Source organism: Rhinolophus sinicus, chromosome 14 (assembly GCF_057876585.1).
Source record: "Rhinolophus sinicus isolate RSI-liver-muscle chromosome 14, RSI-T2T, whole genome shotgun sequence".
Lineage (NCBI taxonomy): Eukaryota > Metazoa > Chordata > Mammalia > Chiroptera > Rhinolophidae > Rhinolophus > Rhinolophus sinicus.
In genome coordinates this window covers 152,703,664-152,719,621 of record NC_142514.1, presented here as the reverse complement: position 1 = coordinate 152,719,621, position 15,958 = coordinate 152,703,664, and the positions used below count along the sequence as shown (strand labels likewise).

The window sequence follows — 15,958 nt, the reverse complement described above, 5'->3', positions numbered from 1 at the left end:
GGAGACTCATGAAAGAGCCTCTCCCCAACCCCAAGTTGAAATTGAACCTCTTTGAAGAGGGTTTAGCTATCACAGGAGCACACAGCTTGCCTGTGGCAAAGAAACTTGCCAGAACTGTCAGATTGAGAGATCATGGCTGGATGGTGTGGCTGGCACTGTTCTTTGACCTCGCGGCCTGAATTGAAAAATGGAGGAAGGGAACCCTGATGAGAAGAGGAATCTTCATGCTACTGCCTTTGAGGATCCCTTTGATGCCCTCTATTGACAAATCCTAACACTGTGCCACCTGGCAAAGGAGAAGTGTTTATAGGGTCTATCTAGCTCTAGTATCACAAAGTAGAGCGAAGAAGGTTGGACTTGGAACTGATAGAAAATTACTTGATAATTGGCACATAAAAAATGGTGGAGAATATTGTATGAGCCTCAAAACTGGAAACATTTTGCATGAAGGTGGAGGAGTAAAAGTAAGCAGAAATATAAGTAAGCAAAAACGGGGAGCTAGATAACAGACCTTCAAGCCCTGCGGACCGCAGGGTAATTGGGTATTTGAGAAAATGAGGTGGTTTCGTGGAAGCATGAAGGCAAAGGGAACATGCAGTTTATGGTAGCCAAGCCTCAAGGGTGGAAAAATTTTAATTTTTAAGGGATGTTACAGTACTGAGTTTCAGCCCATTCCTAATAGTACTTGGCATATAAGTTTGACATAAATGTTTCATGAATTAATTCATTATATAAGAATGTTTTCTTAATGAAATACACACTTTAAAGTGATGATGCAGGCGTGGAGGAGTATTTTAAATCATTCTCATCGGATAAATGATTTTATAATACATTTGTACATGTATACTTTTAAATCATGGTAAAATCAACTGTGGCTGAATAATTCCGAGGGATTGTCCTCAAGAAGTTTTTTCATCAGACAAAACTTTTTTAAAAAAAGAAGGTTGTATAGATGCAAATGATGCTTAAAAGTTGACTCACTTTTAGTAACTGTAGCTCAGTGTTAGTAATATGTGACCAACCTCTGAAGAACTTGGTTTTTGATAGCAAATTTTTGCAGGAGGGAGAGAAGGGTTGAGGGTATTTTTGTGTTTTTTATTGGGGAAGGGGTACAGGACTTTATTGGGGAACAGTGTTTACTTCCAGGACTTTTTTCCAAGTCAAGTTGTTGTTCTTTCAGTCTTAGTTGTGGAGGGCGCAGCTCAGCTCCAGGTCTGGTTGCCGTTTTCTAGTTGCAGGGGGCGCAGCCCACTATCCCTTGTGGTAGTCGAACCGGCAACGTTGTGGTTGAGAGGATGCACTCCAACCAACTGAGCCATCCGGGAGCTCAGCGGCAGCTCAGCTCAAGGTGCCGTGTTCAATTTTAGTTGCAGCGGGCAGAGCCCACCATCCCTTGTGGGACTCGAGGAATTGAACTGGCAACCTTGTGATTGAGAGCCCACGGGCCCATGTGGGAATCGAACCGGCAGCCTTCGGAGTTAGGAGCATGGAGCTCTAACCGCCTGAGCCACTGGGCCGTCCCTGGGTTGATGTTTTTAATGTGGAAATTATTCCCAAATAAGAAGAAAAAAGATAACTCCAATTTTTTTTTATGATTTAGAAATTTGTTATTGCTGTTACTTCTGTCTTTCATATGAAATTAAGGGCATTTGCTTGTGAATAATTGTGTCAGGCAAAGTGAAAATTAACCAGGTCTGCTTTTTCCTACTTTAAACTATATAATTGAAAAGCTGTTTTATTTCTTTTCTTTTTCATCACAAAAGAGTAAAGGATATCTGTTCTTAGGCATAGCAAAAATGTCTAGTTTCTAACTTCATGTCTGAAATTGATCCTTTAAATTCCACATACTTACATTTATTTTACTTTTTATTTTTAAAGAACCAGCACCGAGCAGTAGATCAAGTAATTAAAGCCGTAAGAAAAATCTGTAGTGCTTTAGATGGTGTTGAGACTCTTGCCATTACAGAATCAGTAAAGAAGCTCAAGAGAGCAATTAATCTTCCAAGGAGTAAAAGTGCTGATGTGAGTACTTTTTTTTTTTTTAGTAACTAGCATTTTATTAAAACATGCAAATATGTGCTTAAGTGCATCTGTCACTTAAAGGGGGAGACTTTTGCTTCTGCTGGACAAGATGTTATCATTTTAACTTTGGCTTTTGTTTGAGTTGATTGGGTAAAGTGAGGAATTCCTAAGAAGAGATGGGCTGCCTTGGAGAGTTGACGTTGCATAGGTGGATGCCAAACTGAACCTTTGGTGTGTGGAGGAGGAGCTATGGCATAGATGAGTTGGTTGGGGATTTTAAGGTAGACACTGAGCTTGAAGGACCTGATGAAGGACCTGGATGGTAATAGGTGCCATTTCTCCCTCTGGATAGAAATGTCCATGACTGCCAGTAGGGGAAGCTCTATATTGGACTGCACCTCCTCCGTGTTGGAAAGACCCACAAGCTTCAGTAATAGTGACTTATTGCCTCAGCAGCAACCGGGTTGGGAGCCCTCTTTTGCTAACATACTGTTGCTTTTAATAAAAGCTCTCCCCGTGGTATTTCCAAGGGGATTTAATTGACTGTGTTCATACAGATGTTCATAGCTCTTAATTGGAAGGATGAAAAAAGGTGGATCACAAAAGACGTGATAAATTTAAAGTTGTGTTGATGGTATGCCCCTCAACGGATATCTAGGTGATAGATAGCTCAGTCCATTTATTCTCACAGAGAGCCTATCCATATGCTATACAGAAATTTGGGTCTCTTTTTTCTTATTATGCGCTTGTTCTTTGAAATTAAAAAAACATGTATGAAATCACTTGGAGGTGACCAACTACCATGGTCCTAATGTTGTCTGAGCTTTCTATTCATTATTTCATTTGCTGGGTAAAGTAGGAGGAGAGCTCAATTTAAATGCTTACAAGAGCTTTTTGGAGACACTAAATGGTAATAGAGTTCTACCGTGTTTCCCTGAAAATAAGACCTAGCCGGACCATCAGCTCTAATGCGTCTTTTGGAACAAAAATTAATATAAGACCCGGTCTTATTTTAAATATATAAGACCAGGTATAATATAATGTAATGTAATGTAATGTAATGTAATGTAATATAATATAATATAATATAATATAATATAATATAATATAATATAATATAATACTGGGTATAATATAATATAATACCGGGTCTTATATTAATTTTTGCTCCAAAAGACGCATTAGAGCTGACAGTCCGGCTAGGTCTTATTTTCAGGGAAACATGGTAGTTTCTTTAAGAGTATCCTTGTTATGCTAATACCATGTTTCCCCGAAAATAAGACCTACCCCAAAAATAAGCCCCAGTTAAGTTTGTCAGCCAGACGGACACATTTAGTACGTTATGACGATGTTCCAGAAGAAGATGACATGACTATATTTGAATAAACGTAGATTGTTGTACATGAAAAAATAAGACATCTCCTGAAAATAAGCCCTGATGGAGCAAAAATTAATGTAAGACCCGGTCTTATTTTCGGGGAAATACGGCAGTGTAGCAACTAATGGGAAATAAAATACTGTATTAATGTACTTCACATTTTTGGGTTTCCAACCTTAAATTGCTAAGTGAGTCAGATTTTGTTGGTTTTGTATATTCTGCAGTAATTTTCAGTTATTCCATGATTTTCTTGATACTAAAAATAATCTATTTGATTGGGGTTTTTTTACTTTCTTTCTTACTGTTTTATTAATTCTGCAGACACTTTTGGGAGATTTTTCCTGCAAGGGGGTTTCTGGATACTGCATTTATAATTAAATGTATTGAAATGAATGAAAGGTAAACCTCTTAATATTACATTATGGGCAGTTTTCTGGACTAATTTGTATGTGTGTATGCAGGTGACTTCACTGTCTGGAAAAGGAGACAATAGCAAGAGTTCATCGAGGGGTATGTCTTTTTAAGTTCTTTAAATTTTATCAGTAATTGTTGCTTTTTCAAAGAGTTATATTAACGACTTCTTTAAATCTAGGCTCACTGAATCCTGAAAATCCTGTTCAAGTAAGCCTGGACCAATTAACCGCAGCAATTTATGATCTTCTCAGACTCCATGGAGATTGTGGGAGGAGTCCTGCAGACTGTCCCCAAAGTAACAGGAGCGTCAAGGAAGCGTGGACCACAACCGAACAGCTCCAGTTTACTGTGTTTGCTGCACATGGCATTTCAAGTAACTGGGTATCAAAGTAAGTGACCGTTTAAAAGAAAATATGTACAGCTCTACCTAGAAGTTGTTCTAATCTTGTAAAATGTCAGCATCCGCTGTTACCTTGGTATTAAATGGATGATACAAAAATCACCAGCAACCTTGTGGTTTTCATAAAAATTACAGAGATGTTTGAAGCTGTTCCAGTAAAAACTATTACTCCTACTACATGTAAAAAAGGCAGGAAAATATATGTCTAAACTTACAAGGGCAAATGTTGATTAAAAAATTAGTCAGCTTATGACTGCTACTTTTTGCCTTTCCTTTTTGGAACCAGGGTAATTTGTAACAGAGTGTAATGGCACTAGACTTTAACACTTTTTTTTTTCCATTTTAGTAGTTCACAGTTTAGGCTTTGATGTCTACAAGAGCGTATTTCTTCTATTGATTTTTTAATATGGTGGGGTTTTTGTTGTTATTGTTTTGTTTTTTTGTTTGTTTTTTTTGTCAATACCATAAAGTTTGCCAACTTCAACTTATTTGGAAATGACTAATAAAAACTGAAAAGTCTGAATTGCGTATTTTAAATGAAGTAATTTCATAATAGTTTAATGCTATAAAATAAGGTAAACCCTGGTGAATCCATACTAAACCAATTCTGCTTAAAATTGAACTTTAGATAACAGATAAGACGTAAAAATAATATAATGAATGTGATACATTAATTCATTCAATAAATATTTACTGAGCACCATCTGTGAGCAGTATTCTTAGTGCTACTAGGGATGAGCAGCAAACAAGGCAGCAAAGCCTCTCTGCCCTCCTGGAACTTGCATTTAAACGGATACTGCTGCTTTCTGAAGGTATTTCATTCTTTTAAATAGTTATAGGGATAATACTATCCACGTCTTCTATACATACACAAATAAATTTAGGGACCCAATGAGGAGAACAAATGCTTAGTAGCAGACAGTACAGAAAACTGCAGTAATAATTAACATAGAAAGTTAATAAATTACTGAAGTAAAGAGGGATAGATAGAATGAGGTTGAGAACAGCCATTAAATAGCTTAGGGGTGTTATGTGAACCTATGAGATTAGATTTGAAATATAATTAGAATGATTAATATGTTATATATATGAACAAAGTGATTTACGTGTACGTCTAGCAGTAAGTTAGAACACTGGTAGAATACAGTTTGATTGAACCTAAGACTCCTTCCCTACAGGATTGCCTGATTATATCTAACCCACTCTGTACTTACGGCAATTAGGGGCTAAATTATTGCTGTCTAATGAGAGAATATAATATCATCTGTCCCCATGGATGGAAGCCTTCTAATAGATTGGGAAGACTGACTCAGTATAAGTCAGAACAATGCACTATTAATATGCTTAACTGACTTTATTTCAGTGGTTTAGCAAAGGAAAATGGTACCTACAGAAGATAATGTTTGTACTCTTTCTTTCTAGAGTTTACCTAGAAATGAATAATTACTCAGTGTCATTCAACTAAAATCTAAAGCTAGTAACTAACTGAACACAAAATTCAGGTAAATTTTCCAGCTGGTATCATTTTGCCGCTTAGACCGGCAGCTAGGGATACGTGTTTCCTTCTGTATTCCCTTTGCTATACTTCTGTTTTTACAGAATTTGCAATAGTTAAATTTCAGATGTTTTTCCATAAGTTCAAATGAATGATGGCCAAATTATTCCAGATAATAGTCACTTTTAGGGAAGAATGGCTAATATATATTTGTATTAGTTAACTAATTTGTATTATCAAATAAAAATGAAATTAAACTCTTTCCTTTCTCAGTTATGAAAAATACTACTTGATATGTTCCCTGTCTCACAACGGAAAGGATCTTTTTAAACCTATTCAATCAAAGAAGGTTGGCACTTATAAGAATTTCTTCTATCTTATTAAATGGGATGAACTGTAAGTGAAATTTCTGGCTTTTTTTTTCTTTCAGTATGCCCTGTTCTTTACTTTTTTTCCATATGTAAACCCTAGTTTTTATTTTATTACAATTTCCATTGAACCCCTTAAATTCTTACTGACATCTTTAAGGTCTCTTCTAGATAGATTCTATAGGACAGACTGAAATTCTCATTTAAAAATCTGAAATACTATTTTAAATCTACATGTTAAATTGTAGAGAGATGCCTTTAATTCTTCCAAGACTTTGTCAAGTTAAAAAAATACATATAATTCTAGAAAATGGTGTTTTATAACATTGCTTACTTTAGTATTTATTCTGTAGCACTGTATATATGAAGCCTAGTTTTTGGTTAACAGCTTTAAAAAAGTTATCTTAAGTCCATGTACAAGATGATATTTTGCACTGTTAATATTTTTTAAATATTGTTTTTAAACTAAGGGAATGCTTTCATTATTTAGGCAGATAGATAATTACAGAACTTTTATTTATTCTGCATTTAATAGATGGCTTCCTTTTTTTTAATTATGAAAATAACACGTGTCTGTGAAAGCAATCAAATAATTAAAAAACGCATACAGGGTAAAAAGTGTCACTTTATACCATCTCATGGCTCCTCAGAGTGACCACTATTGACTTTGTGTGTTCTTTCTGGCTTAAAAAAAAAAAGTATTGGTAAACATATATGTCAGTGTGTGTGTATGTATGTGTACGTGTATACACATATACATCTCAAATCAGAAACATCTAGTTTTTCCTAAAGGAAATAAAAATGACTACTATTATTTTGCATAGAAATTGACATTGGAAGTCTTAAGTAAAGGCATTAACAATTTTTTAAGAAAGAAATGATATATTTTAATGATAATTTTAATGAACTGTGTTTATTTAAAATTTTTACAGTACATGTTAGCCAAGCTTGCTACTTAAGTAAGGATTACTCAGGATTTAAGATATTTGATAAATCAAATAAATCACCTAAAATTTTCAGTTTCATTAAAGGGTTAATCTTCATATTTGATCTAATTTGTGTTTTTATCAATACCTTTTTCCCCCCATAGAATCATTTTTCCCATCCAGATATCACAGTTGCCATTGGAATCACTTCTTCACCTTACTCTTTTTGGAATTTTAAATCAGAGCAGTGGAAGTTCCCCTGATTCTAATAAGCAGAGAAAGGGGCCAGAAGCTTTGGGCAAAATTTCTTTATCTCTTTTTGATTTTAAACGGTAAGTGAAACTGAGTGACAGTGAGTTAATGTGGACACATCTGCAGCATCAGAATTAGCTAGAGAACAGGGTGGGGGACTGTGACATACAAGAGATAATGACCTGCCTTAGTTTTTCCAGCGTGATAAAGGGCGACAATTCAGACACACAGATCAGAGGGAACCAAAGTTATTTATTCTGCCATAGTTTGAACATATCTATATGGGTATTCATAGGATTGTTTGCCACTCACTGTTTCAGGAGAAAAGCAGAAGCCAGTTCATTCTGTAACTGTTTTTAGGTAAAGCACTATATTATTAACATAATATTTGTGGTTTTTTAGGTGCCCCTGATATTACTAAAACAACTCCATTTTTCCTCTTCTCATCCCTTTCTCATCCTTAAGTTTCACAGTCTACAACTGGACATTATTCCCTTCTCTTTACCTGACTGCCTGACTAATCTACCGTTACTCCTATGGGCCCCTGCCCTTTAATCTTCAAAGGTCCTACATGGGTGCAGAAACTAATGGATATGTAGGGGTAAAGGAATTCCTTTTGAGCTTTGTGTCTACTCATAGCCAGTGGAATAGTGTAACCTATCCGGACTTTCCGCTGACTATTTTGATTATATATTTTAAGTAATAATATGTTCCATGAGATCATCAGGAATCGTCCTAAATAAAAAAAATTAAAAATCAATTGAATTAAGTTTCCTATGGTACATGGTAACATTCTGGAGAGTGAAGCTGCACATTAGCATACTAAAGTATCTATAAAATTCTGCAATCAAGCCTATCGTGTTTAATAACAATATTACTGTAATAACAAACAGTATTTACTGTGTGCTGTGTATTAGTCTGAATGCTATCTGTATATCCTTATATCCCTCACAACAACCCTATGACGATAGGTGTTGTTCTTATCCCTTTTTATAGAGGGGAAAATCAAAGTACCGAGAGCCTAAGTGACTAGCCCTGGGGCACTTAGCCAGGTAATTAATACCCAGTAGAATTGGGATCTGAATCTAGGCAGTCTGGCTCTAGGCTCTGTTTTCTTAACTGTTATCCTGTATCGCCATTCTCAACCTTATTTGATACCGTGGTGCTCTTTTTGTTCTAGATTATATCCTTTGAAACATTGTGTCCCTCTGGACAGTTTGAAAAATGATTCATTAGTAATAACTGATCTATTGAATCTACAATAAAACAATTAAAAACTGAGAATGAAAAATTATGCTAATCTAGTTCTACTTCCTTTTTCCTTTTAAATGGCAAACACCATTTGATTTTCTAGGAATTATTTATTAAAATCATGTGATTTTGTTACACTGACTTCACAAATTTTGTTCTTAAAATATTATTTTCCCATGTACTGAACTATAGCATTTATTTCTATATTTTTCTTTTAGTCATTTCTCCTATATTTGAGGAGGCAATACAATATTTTTTTATTCTCTACCTTTTTGTGGGCTCAAATTTTATATGACACCTGACATAACCAAAGACTACACCACCAAAGACTAGAGAAAAGCAGTTGAAGAGATTATTAATGACATGTGTTTAGAACCTTTTGCCAAATAGGATCCGTAACTACTCTACAACAATTGGAGGGGAACTGTATTCTCAGTTGTCTTTGATAAATTAACGTCAGGGAATAGTTGTGTGAGAAAGTAAAATGTAATTGTTACCATTATCATTCATTTTTATAAATAAGTTCAGTTCTGAAAACCTTGCTCTTGAAAGCACCAAGAGTCTTTGCTTCATTAGAGATATACCATCACTTTTTGCCACTTTTGTTTTATAGTAATAAAAAAAATTTTTAGATGAATGACAACATTCTTTCAAAATTCAAGAGAGAGGTGCTGGGCAGTTGATTTCTGTTAGACAATGAAATAGTTTGTATCCAACACTGCTGTTAAAACAGTGAGCACGTGGCATTAAGCTGGAAGCTTTGCCAAGTGCAGTGACCTAGATAATGATAAGGCTTAGCATTCAAAAAAGACTCAGAAATTAAAAGGGAAGATGATTTTACATTATCACATACAGAGAAACAAAGTGTTAATTAGTTCAGTTAATGTACTAGAGTATAGTGATCAGAAATCTTGTCTTGAAATTCTTTTAAAAATAATTTATGTTTTGGTTCAACTTGTATATAAACTGATGAAGTTAATATCATGCAAGCCAAATGACTTAGATGCATTTTAGTCAGCGTTTGATAACAAATGAGTTAACTCATTTTTAAATAAACAGAATAAAGCATTTAACCTGCCTTTCCTTTACAGCTGTATCTCAGGGTTACCAAGTAATTGATGTGAGAAAGTTTTTCATAGAAAATTTTCAGTTAATAGATACAGAAGGAATGCTAGAATATCACAGTTTTGCAACCCTTACTGAAATAATTTAGGCCAGGGTTTCTTAGTCTCGGCACTACTGACATTTTGGGCCAGATGATTATTGTGAGAGGCTGTCCTGTGCATTGTAGGATGTTTGGCAGCACCACTGGCTTCTGCCCAGTGGATGCCAGTAGGACCCTCTGGCATCTGGTAGTTCCAACCAAAAATGTCGCCAGACATCTCCAAATATCCACTGGAGGCCAAATCAGTCTTGGTTGAGAACCATTGACTTAAGTAGTGATTATCAGTGCCTGCTTAAAACCATTAAGTGATTTGCTTTGCTGGAACTTTATAGTGGATGGTTTATACTGACAGCACCGGAATCAACTGATTTTGTTAACGTCACAGAAAGAGAGAGAAACCAAACAATGTGTGCCTCTTCATTTGATAAAATAGGAAGTAGTATATAACAGAAAGTATTAAGAATTCTTGTCAGATAACTAAACCTGAATCAGATCAAGCTTCTGGAACTACTACTTTATAGAAAATACAGGCCATACAGGGACATGCTAAATGACCAGTGGAATGCAATCAGTAAAATCCAGGATATAAAAAAATCTCAGAACAAAAGGTCTGGTTTCTTCACTAAATGGCAGGGGAAAGAAAGATGAGAAATAAAACAAGAGTCAGCAAACTTTTTCTGTGAAAGGGACCAGATAGAAGTAGTTTAGGCTTTGCAGGTAATATAGTCTCTGTCACAAAGACAAAAGAAGCAATAGACAATCTATAACTGAATGAGTGTAGCTTTCTTCTAATAAAAGTTTATTTACAAAACCAGGTGACACGTTGGAGTTTGTCGTCCCTTGAATTAAAGGATAACTTAAAAAGCATATCAACCAAATGCAAGTGTTGGACCTTGCTTGGATCCTTATTCGAACAAACTAATTGTAAAAAAAAAATTTTCTTTTGTTGAGACAATCAGGAAAAGATGTATACTTTCTAGATAGCTGACAATTTTAAGTAATTGTTAATTATTTTAAGAGTGGTAATGGTATTGTACTTATTTTAAAATAAAACTTTATTGTTTAGAGATATATAACAGTATTTACAGATGAAATAATATGATAGGAGTTTGCCTTAAAAATCCAGTTGTGGGTGAGAGTGGTTCTAAAAAAGACAGACTATAATGTGTCAACGATTTAAAGGCTATTCACCTATAAGAGAAAACATTTAGATGGGAATCTAGTTTTGGAAAGGATATTTGCTGTAACAAAGCTTAATGAAGTTTATAGTTTCCTGCTTTTATGTATCTCATGTTATTTTTCAGAAATTTCTTCTGTGCAAAGATATATCAATATCTTTATTGATAAACGTTTTTAATTTAAATAGGCCATACACTGATAGTCTAGGGCAAGTGTAAGCGTACTACAGCCCACTGCCTGTTTTTTTTGTAAATATAGTTTTGTTAGAATACAACGCATATGTTTACGTATGTATTGCTAATGGCTACTTTTGCAGTGTAATAGCTGAGTTGAGTCTACAATGAAGATTGTATGGCCCAGAATGTCCAAAATGTTTACTATCTGGCCCTTTGGAGAAGTTTGCTGACACCTTGGTCCAGGGCACAGATATAACTTTTCATCTCAATGACTGGTGCCATTCACAAGTGGGTACTGGTTTGAGGGGCATATGTTTTTGTTCTTCGAGTAAAAGTCAGGGAGCAGTTCTGTAATCCAAGCTACCACCTTGAGAAGTATTGCTTTGTGGGCTGTTCTGAAAGACTGTCCTTCACCTTCCTGTTTATAGAAGTCATATCTGTTTTTAACTATATAAAATGACTGTATGACTACATAAAAACTTAGAAATTCGTATAGGTCAAACTCTGTCTTTACCCAGCTTGTGTTCTATCCCCAACTGCATTTCTTCTACGAAATGTTCATTCATTCTCCTTCCCTTTGTTCCAACCCCCACACATCAATACATTTACCTAAAGGATCAGGATCAGTACATGATGGAGAGTGACTCCTGATGTGTTCTTAAAGATGCTATTTTTTATATATATATATATATATATATATATATATATATATATATATATATATATATATATACACACACACAAATAGGGGGGGGGGAGAGAGAGAGAGGATGCTTCATAAATGTTTCAATGCTAGCATTTCAAATTCATTACCATGTGTTGTGAGTTTTGAATTAATTTTTAAAATGAAAACCACGGTGTTCTTCTATTTACATTCATGAAGGTTTTTAACATGTGGAACTAAACTTCTGTATCTTTGGACTTCGTCACATACAAATCCTATTCCTGGAACAGTCCCCAAGAAAGGATATGTGATGGAAAGAATAGTGTTGCAGGTAATGGTACTTCTTGACATGTGGAGAAGTTTAAATTTAAATTTCTTTATAAAAAGTGTATGTATACCATGATTTAGGTTATCATTAAAGAAGCCAAATTGATCTTGTTTCAATCTTAGGTTCTATTTTCAATTTCAATGTCAAACCATTTCCTATTTCTGAGAAACAGTAAAATACACTTTTGTACCCATCCCAAGTAACGCGTGCTCTTGAGAATTACCAACAATGGTAATCACTTTAAACAAAATGACAAGAAACATTAATATTCAATCTAAAATTCACCCTGATGGATAAAAAAAAATTGATTTTCTCAAAGACAGTGAAGGTAATGTAATAAATATGTGACCTGTTCAGCTGTAATTTGATCAACTTCTGTTAAACTTTTAAGGTTGATTTTCCTTCTCCTACATTTGATATCATTTATACCACTCCTCAAGTTGACAGAAGCGTTATACAGCAACACAACTTAGAAACATTGGAGAGTGATATAAAAGAGAAACTTTTTGATATTCTTCACAAAGATTCATCACTTGGGTATGCTCCTTTGATTCTGTTTTTTGCTTGGGTATCTCTTACAATGTAAAGCTCAAGTTAATGGTTTATTAAATGCCCTGATTTAGTTCATGATTTAGCAATGTTCTTGGTATGGAAAGTTTTCTATATCTGTTTTTAACTATGTAAAACGACTGTATGACTACATAAAAATTTAGAAATTTGTATAGGTCAAACTTTTTACATGATCAAAAGGCAAACAGACTGGGAACTGTATTTACAGTAAATAGCAATAGATTAATTTCCTTAATGTATAAAGAATCTTTTCATATCAAGAGAAAAACCAACTGCTCATTAGTAAATTAGACAAAGAATATTTAAGTAATTCTTCAGAAAAGAAATACAATGCCTGTTAAACATCTGAGAAGATGTCAACCTCTTAGTAATCAAGGAAAATTAAATTAATACAAGATACCATTTCACACACATCACTGAAAATTAGATTGTTGAAAATTAAAATGTCTCATCATATAATGTTGATGAAGATGCAGGAAAATGGGGATTATACTGTTGGCAGAATTCTAAAAAGCTTTTGGAGAGCAATTTGGCAAAACCTGCAAAGGTCACAATGTGCATAGTCTGACCTAGCAATTCCACTCCAGTTAGTTATGTATCTTCAGGGAAACCTTTTTATATTTGCTTGTGGAGACAAGAATACTCATTGCAGCATGTATTTAGATTTTTATAAAACTGATAGGGAATGTCCATTAATAGGGGTTAAATTTATGGTACATTTATCCAACAGAATACTATGTAACTATTAAGAATGATGTTATAGGGGTGCTGGATGGCCCAGTTGGTTAGAGCCGAGCTCTTAACAATAAAGTTGCCAGTTCAATTCCCATATGGGATGGTGGGCTGCATCTCCTGCAACTAAGATTGAAAAAAACGGCGACTGGACTTGGAGCTGATGGGCTCTGGGAAAACACACTGTTCCCCAATGTTCCTCAATTTAAAAAAAAAATGAAGTTATAGTTATGTACTAATACGTAATAAGATGTTAAATGAAGAAAACAAGGAGCAAAATACTGTTTGTAGTGTTACCATTAAAAGAAAAAGGATCTACATATACCTGTGTATTTACTTCTGTATAAATGGACTCTGGAAGAATACAAGCTTAGGCAGTTGCCACTGGCAGGGGGATTAGAAGGAGAGAGACTTAACTCTGCACCTTTATTCAATATTTGGATTTTTTCAGTATTCCACATGAATACATTTCAGTGCATGTATTATATGCACAAGTAGATGGATGGGTAGTAAAGTAGTGAGGTCTTTCTTTCACATAAACATTTGTCATTGCGATTAAATTAGGATCTCCAAAACAAGTCCTTTTTTCATTTTGAATATTCCTCATTTTGAATATTCCTGAGCTGTGTAATCATCTTCTAAAATTTTGTAATAGCATTTGTGTCTTATATGACATATGATAAAATGGATGAAATCCTTGCTGTTAGGGTGGATTTTGCTTATTCAACTGATTTCTAGTGCCTGGCATCTGGTTAGAGCTCAAAAATTTTTATTGTACTGAATTATCCTTAATTTTCATAACTAAGACTCTTTTATCAAGGCAGAATGATTTCTATCCCCCAAATTAGGGTAAATTAGTGCTGTTTGCTGCACATTGCGTTTTTCTATTCCAAATTAGTATTAATGATTCTACCAAGAAATGGCTATCCCAAAATGAATAAATTTCTTCTTTGTATTTTTAATCGTTGAGACTATAACTGTCATTATGATATCATTGAGAAGTAATTTAATTCTGTTATGTATGCAGACTTTCTAAAGAAGACAAAACCTTTTTGTGGGAGAAACGTTATTATTGCCTCAAATACCCAAATTGCCTTCCTAAAGTACTAGCAAGTGCCCCAAATTGGAAATGGGTTAATCTTGCCAAAACTTACTCATTGCTTCAGCAGTGGCCTGCATTACAGCCTCTGACTGCATTGGAGCTTCTTGATTCAAAGTAAGTCAACTGTAACTGAATTTATTTGCTCTGTTTTACTGTCAATTTTTCCAGTAAGGTATTATGTTGCAGGAGTACTTCCCTTTGTTTTAACGTGAAAGCAATTCAATACAATGTAACTGTGTAAATGTATAGTTTTACAAACATATCTTTTCATTGAGGTTATTTAAAAGACATGTCATATCATTTAAAACTAGCCTAAAGAGAGAGTTAGATTGTAAATTTTGGATAATTTGTTATATTTTTATGATGTAGGCCAGAATAAATTTTCATAAGCTTAAGGTTTCTAAACAGTTCCCTGATAAGAGAATTTGTACAGCACAGTAAGATTTTCTTCCTATAAAAAAAAAAAAAAGAAGAAGCACATTGTTTTTGAATAAAGAGCTATTTGAGCATTGTTTGTCAGGAATAGATTGAGATTGTGTTTTCAGGAAATACAGCTTCATTAGAAAGAAATCACCATCAAATCTTGATTTTTGTGGTACTCTTCTAGATTTGCTGATCAGGAAGTGAGGTCCCAAGCTGTGACCTGGATCGAGGCTATTAGTGATGATGAGCTAACGGATCTTCTTCCACAGTTTGTGCAGGTGAGGTTTTTACTTGGTTACCGACCCTCCTTACTCTCCCCCCAGTTTTTATGAGTAGGGAGCTTGCTAAAGGATACCCTTTCCGGTTTTGATACTTTTGGAGTATGGGTATGTTGAGGTGCATTGCCTTTGGGTTTAGTGCCTATTTTTTTCTACTTATTGTCAGCTGCCCCATTGTAATTCTTTCACTTTTTAGATTCCCAAAACAAACCAGACTTGAGCTTTTCTTGCATTTTTCTTTTCTGGCCATTTAAACATAGCTAATGAATGTTACTCCCAGGTATATACTTTTCTGCTTGATTTTATTAATTTAGCCTAAGTTAATTCATCTCTTTTATTTTGATCAGTATTATCTTTCATCAACAAGAGTAAGCTTTATATAATTTCGCTTTTGATATTTTTATATTAACAATGTAGTTAGCATGGGTTTGACCATTAGTAATTCTTATTTTCCTTTATGTATAGGCATTGAAATACGAAATTTATTTGAACAGTTCATTAGTGCGCTTCCTTCTGTCCAGGGCATTGGGAAATATACAGATAGCACACAATTTATATTGGTAAGATTTAAATTTTCTTAAGTGCTTTATTTCCATTCCTAGTATTTATACAGATAACATATTCTGAAAGTCTAAATGGTATACTTAGACTTCCTACTGTGAATAACAGATGTTTTATTGAGGCAATATTATAAAGAAGCTAAATTTTTTATGTCCTTAGAAATGAAACAAAAAATAACAAAGCTCTCTGTTGCAAAGATACTTAGCATGTTAGAGCTCTATAATAGTGAATACGTTTTTACTTGCTTACATAGCTTAAAGTAAATTCCTGGATA

The 15,958-nt window shown here is 34.4% G+C and overlaps 1 protein-coding gene and 1 long non-coding RNA gene across 2 annotated transcripts in view; one reads left to right on the top strand and one right to left on the bottom strand.

Annotated features, from left to right (window-relative positions):
* LOC141572241 (uncharacterized) overlaps positions 1-15,958 on the bottom strand; it is an 89,145-nt gene that overhangs the window by 27,447 nt on the left and 45,740 nt on the right. The gene's annotated exons all lie outside the window — the stretch shown is intronic.
* The window catches only part of PIK3C2A (phosphatidylinositol-4-phosphate 3-kinase catalytic subunit type 2 alpha), an 86,777-nt gene that overhangs the window by 47,468 nt on the left and 23,351 nt on the right, over positions 1-15,958 (top strand). The window contains exons 9-18 of the mRNA XM_019746618.3: positions 1,879-2,022; positions 3,862-3,910; positions 3,993-4,203; positions 5,983-6,105; positions 7,168-7,335; positions 11,910-12,021; positions 12,410-12,555; positions 14,348-14,536; positions 15,030-15,123; positions 15,589-15,683. Coding sequence (XP_019602177.3) covers positions 1,879-2,022; positions 3,862-3,910; positions 3,993-4,203; positions 5,983-6,105; positions 7,168-7,335; positions 11,910-12,021; positions 12,410-12,555; positions 14,348-14,536; positions 15,030-15,123; positions 15,589-15,683 — 1,331 coding nt within the window. The remainder of the gene's footprint in view (positions 1-1,878; positions 2,023-3,861; positions 3,911-3,992; positions 4,204-5,982; positions 6,106-7,167; positions 7,336-11,909; positions 12,022-12,409; positions 12,556-14,347; positions 14,537-15,029; positions 15,124-15,588; positions 15,684-15,958) is intronic.